Source organism: Centruroides vittatus, unplaced genomic scaffold, assembly GCF_030686945.1.
Source record: "Centruroides vittatus isolate TY-2023 unplaced genomic scaffold, ASM3068694v2 scaffold_450, whole genome shotgun sequence".
NCBI lineage: Eukaryota > Metazoa > Arthropoda > Arachnida > Scorpiones > Buthidae > Centruroides > Centruroides vittatus.
In genome coordinates this window covers 954,616-968,699 of record NW_027122709.1, presented here as the reverse complement: position 1 = coordinate 968,699, position 14,084 = coordinate 954,616, and the positions used below count along the sequence as shown (strand labels likewise).

The 14,084-nt window shown below is 38.3% G+C and overlaps 1 protein-coding gene across 1 annotated transcript in view; it reads left to right on the top strand.

Annotated features, from left to right (window-relative positions):
• LOC136989256 (limbic system-associated membrane protein-like) overlaps positions 1 to 12,871 on the top strand; it is a 79,564-nt gene extending 66,693 nt beyond the window's left edge. The window contains exons 2-9 of the mRNA XM_067287382.1: positions 8,220 to 8,379; positions 9,152 to 9,312; positions 9,390 to 9,524; positions 9,994 to 10,137; positions 10,205 to 10,389; positions 10,472 to 10,568; positions 10,648 to 10,818; positions 10,970 to 12,871. Of these exons, the coding sequence (XP_067143483.1) occupies positions 8,220 to 8,379; positions 9,152 to 9,312; positions 9,390 to 9,524; positions 9,994 to 10,137; positions 10,205 to 10,389; positions 10,472 to 10,568; positions 10,648 to 10,818; positions 10,970 to 11,196 (1,280 nt within the window). The 3' untranslated portion in view covers positions 11,197 to 12,871. The remainder of the gene's footprint in view (positions 1 to 8,219; positions 8,380 to 9,151; positions 9,313 to 9,389; positions 9,525 to 9,993; positions 10,138 to 10,204; positions 10,390 to 10,471; positions 10,569 to 10,647; positions 10,819 to 10,969) is intronic.
• The last annotated feature ends 1,213 nt before the right edge of the window (positions 12,872 to 14,084 follow it).

Sequence of the window (14,084 nt, the reverse complement as noted above, 5' to 3'; positions counted from 1 at the left end):
AAAGGCTAAAAGGGAAGAGTTATAGAACAAAACCTGATTTTGACACATTCTTTTGCCAGCCAAATTTAATGGGCGACATAAGTTTATGCCAGTAGAATGCGCTTAGGGGTCGAACCTCGACCTTTTGCTCGACGTTGTTGCCGGGTGGTCGCTGTTAATCAGAACACTCGGTCCGCGAAGAGAAAGGCAGAATTTAAAATCGGATAATTTTATCGATTTAATAGGAAGGAGAAGTATGCCACTCACGCTAAGATCAATTTGGGCTGTCGGATCCTTAAGTATTACCACCTCCAACCCACCACAGGCGGTTGTAACCATGGCAACCGTTCTTTTTTTATTTATTTCATACATCGTCAATTATAGTCGACAAGCTTCCCTTTTTTCTGGCGTGCGGCTTCCACCCAAAGAAACCTTCATTACCAGACCACCTTAGGTGTTTTCGCTCTTTCGTTTTTTTTACGCCTACTTCTAACGAAACAGTTTTTCTTTTCTGCGCATTTGCGCATTTTAAACCGCCGTTTCGCTTGTCCTCCTCCTCGATAACACGCCCGAATTTTCCGCATTTTTTTTTTCTTTTCGGCCTTCTAATTTTGTCGTTGGTATTGTAATTCGATCCAAGATGGAGGAACGTCTCCCTTCGTCCGAGGGGACCGTACCATTTGCGACTTGTCACTCATCATCAGAAATCCTATTTCGTGCCCAGATTTCATTCTCGACTTTTTCTCTCCCGTGGTTCCCTTAGGGAAAAGCTAAACAAGCGGTCAATGTAATGTAAAAATGTCTGGAAACCTACGCATTTCTAAACCCTCTCTACTACCTCCACTTTGTAGGGATCGATACATCCTTATCCTTTGCCAAACTCGAAGATAATCTCGAGACATTTTGTTACCACTCTTCGCTCGACCATTACCGCATAAAACTTTTACACGGGATCGTTTAGAGTTAATTCTCGGCGAAAGTTAATTCCTGAAGTATCGATTGAAAAAAAAAAAAAAAAGAACTGATGCAAAGTTTAGATGCTAGATTGACAAAATTTAATAAAATTTGTCAAGAAAGATGATGATGATTAATTTACTCGGTGCAAAGTTTGAATTATTTATAATCTTCGCTCACCGGAGGGCTCCAGATCGAATTTGAAGAACATTTGATAACGAAACACTCGGAATATAATTCAGTTTTTACGATAACGATATTTCTCGTGTACTTATTGGTAAAAGACCTTCGTGGATTGGAATTAAAATGTTTTTAACTGCGAAAGGAAGTTGCAGTGGAGTCGATAACTATAAGACAGTAAACTCGCGAGAGTTGGTCTTGAAGGAGTTATCAATATTGGAAGTTGTCAACGTCGGCATTCGGATACGTGTGAAAGGAAACGAAAGCGGTGCGACTAGATAAGAAGCCTTGGAGGACGTCTAATGGATTGGCCCGCGTAAGAGTTTGTTGTTGCTTAAAGGTCGCGTCAGATTGATGAGGTGACTCGACAAAACAACAACCGTTCGGAAGGACTTCTGCCGTCAGAAACACATTAAAACGATTGAACGGTGTTTTTATTTACTACCATCGGTTCGGCGTCCGAGGGGCACCTCGCAGGCGCCCGCTGGTCGCAATTAGCGTTATACACGTCCGTCTATCCGAAGGCTCCGTCGCTTCTGCGCCACTCGACGCCCACTACTATTATTGCCAGTCGAAAAGTCGCGCACGCTCGGAATTTATATAGAAGTACAAGGAAAATCCATATTTTTCTCCGACTTCAAACAGAAATATAATAAGCTTTTCCATTTTGAGAAGTTTTATAATCCACTCCGGATACGGTTTGCATCCTCCTTTATAAGCTAGAAAATAAAAAGAAAATCATCTTAAAGCGCCGACTTTCCTTTATGTTTCTCTCTTTGGATCACTAATTTTATAAGTTCGTCGCTTTCTAGTGTGTGTGTGTAATTTTAAATCTGCGACGATTCGCTTCGCAACATTTGCCGAATCGAACAGCACGAGTCCAGATTCTCTATCGGCTTTGTTTAACCGACGTTTCTGAATGGGTAAATAAATTTGACTAAGATGGATCGCCTCGAAACATCTGCCCAAACGTTCTCGGTAGCTTAGAATGTGTTTTGATGAATTGGGCATTACTTCCCGCGTGCCAGTAAATACACCTCGAAACACGATTGTTATGCATTTCGCACGAGGAAAAAATGGCGCATTATTTATTGCTCTCCCGCTATCAATTAAGGTGTCAAAAACTACGCGGAATATCAATTTTCGGCACCGGATAAGTCGCCTGTGATACTTCTTATCGAAGCGCTAAAACTGTCGCATTTCTGTCGTCGATCTATAAAAGTAGTGGGGCTAAACGGGAGTTTAAAAAAAAATCTCTTTTAACTAAGGATAAAGTGTTCGACGGAGAGACGAGTAAAGAGATGCCGAAATTTTAATGACTGTAACGACACCGGTCATGCGAAATTCCTCCCCTGTGGTCAAAGAACAAACGGGGAACAATTAAAGGTTATTCGACGTTTCGGGAAGTGGAGATCTTTTGATGTCTCAATTAGGATTTTGTCGATTTTTTCTGGTGCAAAGCTAGAACAAGCTCTTAACGATAGCAGCAGCGCGATTAGTTGGAATTAATCCAGTTTGGGTACCTCCGGACACATTTGGCACTAGATAAAGATTAGAACCTCGGAGGATTTTTCGGTTATTGCCTATCGATTAAAGGATTTATTGCGAGGAAATAAATAATAATAATTTTCCTCGAGATAAATTTATACTATAAAACGAGCGGCATTCCAGTAGCAAACTTCGTAAGGTCAAACAATAACTTCACTAGGACGGAAGAGTAAGCCGTGGCATTTTTTTTATATGTCTCTAATTTGATGAAAGGAATTAAAACCTCTGTAGAAAGATAAATCCTGGAAGGAGTTACGAGATCGCCGGAAAACCTAAAAATCCCAGCGAAGACATTAAGAGGAGAAAAATCCCGAGAAGGATTAAAATGGAGACATTAACGTTCCGCTAATTGATTTGGCAGAAATAATCTGGTGAAAAAGGCAGATCCGAGAATGAATCTTTTTTCCTATTTGAGGGGGAGACATTAAAATGTGGAGTAATGCGCTATCTCATTCTAGATCGTTAACTGCACTTCCGCGGATGCATCGAGTAATAATAACGCATTACGGGAGAGCTTCCATCATCGCTTTCTCCTAATTAGAAGAAATCTGTTTTAGATAAGGCTAATAACTCCGATCTAAATGCCTAAATAGCCAATATAAATTAGCAATTCCCATCCGCCTTTATCCTTTGTAAAATGTCATTTTTCTTTGCGTATACGTTCCGTCGCGCTTCAAAGCGCCGGCGTCACGACCCTTTCCGTTCGCTTCGGATCACTTGCCCACGTCTAAGTTCGCAGCAAACCGAGCGAAACTGCCACGCATCCCTCCTCCACCCCCCGCTAATAGAAGTGTTAAATAATCATTTTGCATATAATTCTGGGTTGGGCACGTGTCTCCTATCGAAAAACATTTCCCGACGTAACACGGCTTATTCCTTCCGTTTCCAGACACCTTAGCTTACAATTTACAGAGATTTCTTACTTGTATATTCGCATTGATTTGCATAAACAATGGGCGAAATTGACGAAAGACGTTCGAAATTAAGAAAGCATTTTATGGCGGAGAAAATATTGTCAACTTATAGGCTACGGAAAGTAAATACGGAAGGTTCGGTAAACAGAGGCGAATGTGTGTCTTCTCTTTGTTTTTTTTCCCCTCGGATTCTTAGAAAAGTCCAAAATAATAATTAGCCAAATGGATAGAGGAAGAGGAAAAAGTTGCACTTTTTCATTTTTTATGAGCTTTTACTTTTGAAAGATTTAATCCTCAATTAATTGGCCAGAAAGCCGAGTTGAAGCAAAGTCTTCAATAATTACCAGAGGAAGTCTGGTGCCTGCAAGGTGCGTTGCTCTTCTCGATCCTTTCTCGCAACGAGTGGTATTGGTGTTCACATTTCCGCAACGGCAGCACGGATTTACTTCCGTCTTAGAGGCACCGCCGGCCGTGTATACCGATTTCCGCCGGTGATGTGGACCGATTTCCGCCCGAAAGCACGGCCGACTGCTTTCTCTGCCTTAAGATAGCGAGGCGTGTGTCCGCACACCGAACAGAAATCCAAATTGTGCTGCCCGAGACGGTCTCTCTCTCCGCATTAACGCCCGGAATCCTCCCTCCCCGAGGACAAAAGTCTCTTTTATGAATTTCGCATCCACCTTCCGGGCTCTGCGGACTACCGACTAAGTCTAGATTTATTGTCGCTACTTTCTTTCCAGAGTGCCGAAAAGGCCGGTCGACCATTTATTTTATCACGTGATTTCGTGACAAAGTAAGTCACGTGGGCAATCGATGAGCCCTTCCAACAGTTGAATGTTTTTTTTACGCGCTTCCAGTAGTCGGAGGTATTTGCATTTCCCAAATGAACACGTTCCGCTCTTTGGGTCTCTAGAATCCTCCATCGCCCGGACGTTTTTCGACGAATTAATTTAAATTTCGTGCCGTCCGATACGTGGGAAAGACAGTTGTACGTTGCTAAAGCAAACCCGTGTACTTCGTTAATTGTTAAATATAATTAACTTAGACGAGTTGGCCTTAATTCGCCATTAAGAGTCCGAAAGGGATCGAGCGTGTGTTGCCGGATGCCGTACTTGCTGAGAATATGTTTGATGCATGAACTGTTTGGATTCGCGGTATCGATTATACAAGCGCGATATTCTCTTCCAGACACGCTTCGCTCGGCACCAGATGGGCTCCACTTTAAAAATGACGTAATAAGAACCTTGTTACGGTTGGCAGTCGTTTCGATAAATGTTATTATTTTGGCGTAGCTCGATTGTTTTGGCAAAACGTTCTTACGTCTGCCAAATGATTGTCTTTCTCCATCTTTGTCATCGATTCGCGCATTTACCACAATATTTGTCGGGTTTTATTTATACGTTGCAACCGGCGCCACTTCTTTGACTCTCCGCCATGTTTAGCTCCCGAGGCTTACTGCAGTGGGAAGACCGATATCCCTCTCCCCCCTTTCGACTTTGCTTCGGGCGTATTTTTCTTCATTGATCCGCGCTCGAGACGAAACATCTCTCTCGATTATAAAATATTTATATATATATATGTATTGATAGTTCGATACTCCGGTGTCGTCCCGAGTGACGAAAGTAGTAAAGCTCGTCGATAATTAAAGAACGAGGCCGATAGCATTTTACAACGACTTTAATGTCCTTCGTAATGGTTAACTCGCAAATACTATTAACCCCTTAGGTTAAAATCGATGTCCGTGTAATGGAGAACACGACCGTTCGGCCTGTTTTTTTTTTTATACCTTCGTATCGATTCGCCTCTGACGTAATTAAATCCGGCGAGATTACGGGAGTTTAAACCAGATTCCGTAACCCACCTCGTTGGTTAGTTACAACGTCAGTGGCAAAATTTTCAATTGGCAAAGAATTTTCCCATTTTATCCACTGGTTTGGTCGGGAGGATGCTTTTAATTAGAGTCGTTTCCTCAAACGTCCCTTCCTTCTCGGGTTTACCGCCGGTCAAACAAGGCACAATCAGTTTTCTGTAGTTTTGCGCCATTTATATCTCGTCCCCCTTCGTATCGATATATCGAAGTTTTTCTCCTTCTCCTTCAAACTCTATAGTTACTAATGGCCGTTAATCACTGGCTCCACTCCAAACGGTGCCATACGAGTTTCTAAAAGAGCGATTAATCGAATGAACACGGCAGTAATAAAAAAAAAGAACCACCAACATTTACGGAGAGAACCGGCGGCTATTATCGTAGAGGGACCAGAGACCATTACTAAAGTAGTGCTTCGACAATCACGCTTCTACGTTATTAATGATGACGTCTGTTAATTATTAACAGTTACGACGACGTACCTCTGCAATTACTGATGAGAACTCGCGGCTTTTCCCAGCAACTCGTGGGTATTACTAGCAAAGATCGCGGATAATTACACGGGAAGAACTCCCAGTTTATTGAATCGAACGTCAACATCGATAACCAATTTATCCACATTAAGTTGTGTTAGTACAGGGGAGGGAAAAAAAGTATATACTTCCCTCTACCAAATTCGCTTCTATATTAACCGCCGCCTGACGTAAGAATCTATTTTACTAGTAATTTTAGAAATAAGACGGGTAATTCTTAGTTAAATGATGCGTTTATTCCTCAAGTAAACTCGTTGCAATATCGAAATCTAGAGGTTCAATGAGTCGAATTTGATGTTTCATTTTAATCTTTTAAACTTATTTGTCGTCTTGTCATTCATAATTCCACTAAATGAGACTATTTAGACTAGAGGATTAATCGTTTCCGGACAGTTTCACGACAGAGATTTGACTTTTCATTGTCTTTAAAAGCCAAGATTTTCAATCGTACGTTATAGATTCGACGGGGCAATTACTCGGTAAATAACCCCCAAATTTAGCTGTAGAAAACTAAAACTGGCGATGCAAATCTAAATTTGTTCTTTATTTTTTAAGACATTTTCGCGAATTCCATTGTAGAGAATTTTAGGTTAATGTTACTTATGGTTCCAAGATGGCGGCTCGTCTGATTCCAGCGAAAAAACAGTGGGGACGCACGTTCTAACCTAACCTAACCTATTCTAATAATTTTATTGGTAATAATTACGGTAATTTATTAGAATAGGTTAGGTTAGAACGTGTTTCCCTTCTTCTATTTGCTGGAATCAGAGACGAGTCGCCATCTTGGAACCATAGGTAACATTAACCGGATTTTATAACAACGTAGAGGATGTAAACAAGTAAAAAACAAACACGGTCGATAAACACGGTTGTAAGTTGTGAAAATGATTTCCAAGTACTTATAAAATTTGTATTTTACAAAAACATTTTATATGTTTGCACTGCTAATTAATACGATGCAAGTGTAGAAGAGAATGGGGGATTTATTAGAAGAAAAGAAGTATACTGTATGTATATATATATGTGTTATACGTGAGGGTTTTTGTGTTTACCCAAGTAGGAAAGCATTGGCTTTTTTTTTAATCTAGAGTAAAAGAGCGCATTAAAATTGATGCAGTAATTTATATTTGCTGCCAAGGTAATTCCAAAGGAGATGTTTTTCTGCTTTTTTCTCGACCAAACACGTTTTTCTCTTCTCTTCTTTTTTTGGCTCGATTAAATGCGCCAGAGAGCGTAATTTGCGACTTCAAATAATAGATAATTATCTCTTTGGTAGATAATCGATTTTATAATAAAGTTAATTATGATTATCTTTTAATATATTTAAGAATCATTAAATAAATTACAAAATTAAATTATATTATAAATGCCAGAACGAGTAATTCGTTTATAACGTCCATTTTCGGTTGTTAATGCTAAATGATACACAAAATGTTTCTCGTCTTCTTCCCGTTTATTCGATAAATAATAACACCTCCATTTAACCCCCTGTTAATTTAAATTTATCTCGTTTTGTCGACTGTAAATTATCGAGTGTCGTTGGCTTTCCTACTCCTTATTACCATTTTTAAAAATCGTTTAAATTAAACCGTCCCTACCCAAGTTTTTCAACGGGTAGTCCGCGATCTACGTCTATTATTAGAAATACTCGACGGTGACTTAAAGGTTGGAGAGAATCGATATTTCGTTACAAATATTAGTATTCTTTTACCGGCTTCTAGATTATAAATAATTAAACGTATTCTTTTGCTTGTAATCGAAGCTGTAAACCCGTTTTAATGACGATTTACGTTATAAATACTGTAACAAAGTTATTGTATTATAATATTTTTAACGTTCGTAACGAGTAGTTAAGCTTCACCGCGTAACACTGTAACTTTTTAACGGCTCGATTAATTTCACACCAGATGGCGTAACTAGATAGCGTAACGTTTCCGGTCTTATTGGGTTTCCGTTGGAAAAAAAATAAAAGTTAACGTGGGAATTTCGATATCAATGGAAAGTGACGGGTGATGGGAAAGTGTTTCCCCAAGGATTTCAACACCCGTTCTCTTCGGAATTGATTTATCGAGATAAACAGTGCATTTAACTCTGTGTTTGTTTCCTGACCGTGTCATGCATCATTCGGACAATAACCGTTGTGGACAGGTGTCGAGTCCGTCGGTGCACGAACCTCGAAGGGGAGGAGGATCGTACATTTTGTTACTTCTAACAAACAACCCTTGTTTTTTCCTCTTCTTACAGGTTTGGTTGCGGCAGATCTAACGCTGAAACCTGCGGGAGACGAACACACGTACTTCACCAAAGAAAACTTCGTCGTCACCTGTCTGGTCGGTAACGGTGATATTCAAAGTTTAGTTTGGTTCGGGCCTCAGGATAACCAGATTACCGAAAATGACGGGAGGTAAGAACTTTGCTAATACCTTTATTTAAGGCATTAATTGTCGGTTATACTCGTTATATTCTTCGATGGGCGAGCGGTATAAGAATTAACATCGAGTTATTGTCCCGAAATGTGTTTTATGGTATTATATAAGAGGGAAAGTACGGCCATCGGTTAAAAAAAGATCCCCCTCCTCCCTACATTCTTACATTTTTGGATTCGGGGACCTTGAAACGTCGGGGACCTTGAAAAGCAAAAAATTTCGGGTGTTTTGTTAATGTGTATGGGTTGCGTCCCCACTGTTTCCTTTCTTCTATTTGATGGAATCAGAGACGAGCCGCCATTTTGGAACCACAGGTAACATTAACCACAATCTTTTATAAAAATCGTCCCTACCCTCAAAATTAAGCCTTTCGCCGTTTTATAATAGTTAAAAATATAAAAAAGTTTTTTTAATAAAATATGATAACAGATGGCGCCATCAAAATTTTAAACGTTGCCGGGAAAGTTGTGCAACTCGTTGTGACTCTCGATAGAAAATAGCATATACGAGACACAGGCTAGACACTTCTTCCATTACTGTAACAGTAATCTATTCCGAAAGAGCTATCTAAATACAGTAGTATTTTCGTATTGTTAGAATTTGTCTGGTACGTTGAATTGTTTTGACGAATTTTTTGATCTTAAATTCTTATTCTCGTTTTACCGCCATATTTAATTAAGTGTTAATTAAAGGCGATTGTAGTTAGAGCATATTTATCACTTGTTAACGTACTGCAAACTTCTTTCAAAGGATTCACGTGGAGTCTTCTCGCGAGGTATCGGAATCGGGACCACTCAAAGGCATCGTTCTGATGGTAGAAGACGTGAGGCTAGAAGATGCGGGAACTTACAAATGTTCGGCGGTAATAGATGGAGAAGAGCAAAGCGTGTCGTTTAATTTAGTGATCCACGGTAAGTTTGTCTCCGAAAGTATTTAATTTGCATGGCGCCTTCATTAATTTAACGTATAAATTAACTCCTTTGTTTAGGTTCTATAAATTTCGAAAACACCGAACTTCATCAATATGCCCCCGAAGGCAGTAATATGACTGTCGTTTGTAACGTTGACGGCGATCCTAAACCTACCATCAACTGGGAATTCAAAGGAATTCAATTACAACAAGGTGGGTTTCGTTTTATTTCCAAATATATAATTTGTCTTATTTCAAAATTACGCTTTAGTCGTTGGCTGGCATCGCGCCCATTCTCCTATCTCCAACGGTACTTTATACACACACTTTAATGTGGTTTTAGGTGTCGTGAATGCTAAGAATCGGTAATGATATCCCCCACCGACACGAAAAGAAAATCGGCTTCTACCTTTTCCGTCTGCTGCGGTCACGAAAATGTTCATGTTACATAAAAAATGCGTGGATATTATACTCGATTAACTTCTTATACCCGGTATACGATAATAAAACAAGAGCATAATGGTTATTACAACAAAATATTTACGTCCTGCGTATGTACGAATTACGAGTGTCTCGTAATGTTGATTCGGAAGGAAGAGTTACGAGCAAATTCTTTGACTGTATCTATTGTTCTCTAAACTACACTACACCTGGAATTTTCAGACGATTTTGCATTTTGCAGATTCGAAATATCACGTCAACGGAGGTCAACTTACGATTTACGACGTGAAACGATCCGATGCCGGAAATTACACTTGCGGAGCGTTTTTGATTACTTCGGGAAAATCTCAGATCAAGTCCAAGAACATCACCGTGCACATCCAACGTGAGTATTCGTCGACGTCACACCGACCCCCCACACCCGGTGGCCATTAAATAAGTTAAAATTTCAGATGCTCCGGAATGGGTGGAAAGGTATCCGGAAGATGCGTACAGCAGTGTGGGACATATGGTCAATCTCAGTTGCGAAGCACAGGGAGAACCCACGCCCACTTTTGTTTGGAAGAGGAACAACGAGACCGTTCACACTAATCACGTGTTCGTAAAATACGACGAAGTGAACAAAACGATTCTTCAAGTGAGTCGAAATTCCTTTTTTTTTTACCAATTTATACCGAGAATTCGAATTTGTTTAATCGAGAGGAATTAAATGGTTTCAGATCAACGTTCATAACGAATCTCTATTCGGTAATTACACTTGTCAAGCCAGCAATGTCATAAAAACTGTCGAAAAAACCATCGTCCTTAAAGAAGGAGGTATTTATACACTATTTGTTAATACCTCTGTAGGTGTTCTTCATAATGAAATCTATCTTCTTTTTTTTTTTATTTCCAGACACTCCGGTAGCTCCGGTGTTCTCGGTCGTTAGTGAAGAAGCGGGAACATTAATGGTTGACATATCACCTCCAGCCGAAAGTTCTTTATTAGAAGTAATTGGTTACAAAGTGGAATATAAATTATCAACAGATAACTGGAGTGATGCTCACAGCAAAGAATTCGATATGGGTTAGTACACATTTTCAATTTTGAAACGTCCTGTATTATTACGTAATAATACAAAGTGCCAATAGAGCGAGTGTTTTCGTGCCGTCGGAGAGGGCATTCCTTTGTATGAATAAATAAGTTTTTAATAATAGATTATTTTATTAAAAAACAGGTCATCGACACATACTGAAGAACCTGGCCCACGATGCGGAATACGTAGTGCGCGTGGCAGCCAAGAATGCAGTGGGATACGGAGAATATTCGGCGGAGATCGTGGCAAGAACAAAAAACACATATTCTCCAACAATTAGTGACAACAACAGTGCTTTGGTCAATCAATTTTCATCCATCGGAGTCGTTCTGTCCACAACGGCTTTACTGTGGATTCAAAGGTTATAAAGGGAAAAAAACCAACACTACTGGGAAAAATTTTTATCTACATTAGAATTTTGTTTGTTAAGGATAAACCTATGGGCTGCATTGTTGATATGTTGTTAAAAATATAGAAATGCCCAGATTATTTATAAAAAAAAAACAAAAAAATCAAATTTATTGAAAAGGTTTATCGAGTGGATATAAATATACCAAAGTCTTAATTGGCAGTAAGTTATTTTGCATTTTTTTAATTTCTTACATTCCATTAATGGAATATATACACAATATATATAAATATATATATATATATATTTAGTTGGATACATCCTTAATATTGCAGAGAAAAAGTAAATATATAGATATTTATAGCTATTATGCAATGTCCCTCCATGTCCACTATACAGGCTGCCAAGAATAAAGAAGTTTTTGTGACGATTCTTTCTTAAGCTTCAGCAATAGATACGAAAGCAGAGACATATTGAAAGGTCTACTTTGCGTGCCTGATAACTATTTAAAAAAACAAGAAAAACTCGAAAAAAAATTCAGAACTTTCTCATTTGTAGTGTCCTTAAAAATGTTATAATTACATTAAAAAAAACGACAAATATTGAAAGTTTTGTAAATATATTTTCTGTGTAGTTTTATAATTGTGATTCTCTTGATAACTGTATGTTCGAATCACATACTTCTTCTACATTCTTGGCATTACATACATTAACAAGTTTTTTGGGGATTTCATAAAAGATATTTCGAATTCTAATGCTGTATATGTATAAATTTTGAAAGTTTTAACTAGTCACAATGAGAAAAAAAAATATTTGTAAAAAAAAAAGGTTTAATTTTTCATTTAATTAATATAATTTTTAACTGTTCTTATCAGTATTATATACTAAAAAAAATGATTTTCCTCGACCTTGATTCCTTTTTGTACAGGAAAAAATAATGTTTGACATTGCCAAAATTAAATTTTGACACACTTTTTTTCATGTCTACTCATTATAAAATTGTATAAATTTACTGAATGCCTTTATATACAGGTCTATCCAAATGATGTACTTAGATATAGTCTAGCTAATGTTTAGAATCGTTGTGTCGGCTGTATACGCGTGTGCGAGTAAATGCACACACACACACACGCCTATACGGTTTAGTACAGTGTATATAGATACACTGTGTGTGTGTATAAAACTAAAAATATACATAGACACAGTATATAACATATATATGCCTTGTACATATAGCGTACGTTAGTCAACTCTCATCTAACAATCCTGGAATTTATCGTTTTGTTTTCTTTATTATTATTATTATTATTGTTATTATTATTTTTTTAAAAATAAATTTACAATTTCCAGGAGATATCAAAATATTGTATAGACTTATATATGTGTTGTATTAGATATATTATTTTTTAATTAGAAGCTGTCAATTCAGACCCGTACTGTATGTACATTTCTTATGTAAACGGTCCAAAGATGGGGAAATGAGTGACGAGAGATTATTTCTAGTTGTCAAAAGTAGAAAACGGTCCCTTTTTTATTTTTGATTTTTAATCTTCTGGTAATATGTAAATCTCAAATAGTTAATAACGTGCATGAAAATTTACCGTCTGCTTGAAGTCTGCGTGCAAGTGTTCAAAGCTGTATGCCTCTGTTTTCTTCTCAGATGAATAAAAATTGTTTAAACTATAATAACAGAAGCTTTGGTAATTGTTAAGACACGGGAAACGGAGACCTTGAACCGAGGTGTCCCGTGTCCGAAGTCAATTTGCATAAAACCCAAAGCCGGGCAGGAAGGCAAATCTCGTCTTTCCTCTTCGGAATAATAAATTAAGTGAAAAGTCGTCGGAAGCTTTACGCTGCTAGTAATAAATTATGGCTAATCTATGGTTCCCCATCGATGCCACTCGGGGACTATCGCTCTTAACTCTCTGCCTGCCGGATACGTTTCGTCCGCCATACGGCATTGACAATGGAAAATATGTTTAATTTTATACGTCTAAAGTAAAAACGTAATAATCGTTTCCATTTTCCTACTCCCAAACTCTTCAATATGCAAATTTTTCCGCCTAAACGCGTTAAAATTTTCGTGCCGTATGTATAGAAATCTTCCTCCCCGACGTCGGTGATGCGGAAACATTTCGCATCGCGCATCTCTCGCGACGCGACGCGCCAGTCGAGTGGTTCCTCTCCATTAAACCGAAACTAACAACTATTTTTCTTTCTGGTTACACGAATTTTAATCGCCACTCTCTTAACTTAAACTTGTAATTAAAAGTAGAATGCCGGCGAGAGATTTCGAATTATTCTAATAAGGATGGGGCTGGAAAATTATATTACGGTTATAAGAAGGAAAACAATTAGGAAGCCACGCGACCAGCGAGAATGGACTACCGTTCCATTGATATAAAAGTCGATGAGTTTCTTTTTTTCTTTTCCGTGGCAAATGATCTAAATGTAAAGTTTAATTAAATTATCAACTGATTAGAGGGAAAGGAAAAGTTCGGAAGGAGTTTTTTTGTTTTTGGTTTCGATAAAGGAAGGAGGAAAGAAAAGGAGCTTAATTTAAAAATAAAGCTTGACCAAAAAACTTTTCCCCTTCGAAGATCGTTTGAAAAATGTCGGCATTTGTAAAGGAGAGAGAAATCTCCTCTTGTCAGATTCGTCGAAGATAAGGCAACCGCTCTTTTGAGGTCGGTATTAGTCCGGAGAACCTTGGCCCTAAATTTCCTTGAGAAATTTTTGGGGGAAAATTTCCCATGAAGAAATTCTTCCCTAAATTTCCCCTATGGAGAAATTTTTCGGGGGAAAATTTCTCCTTATGGAGAAATTCTTCCCTAAATTTCCCCTATAGAGAAATTTTTCGGGGGAAAATTTCCCCTATGAAGAAATTCTTCCCTAAATTTCCCCTGT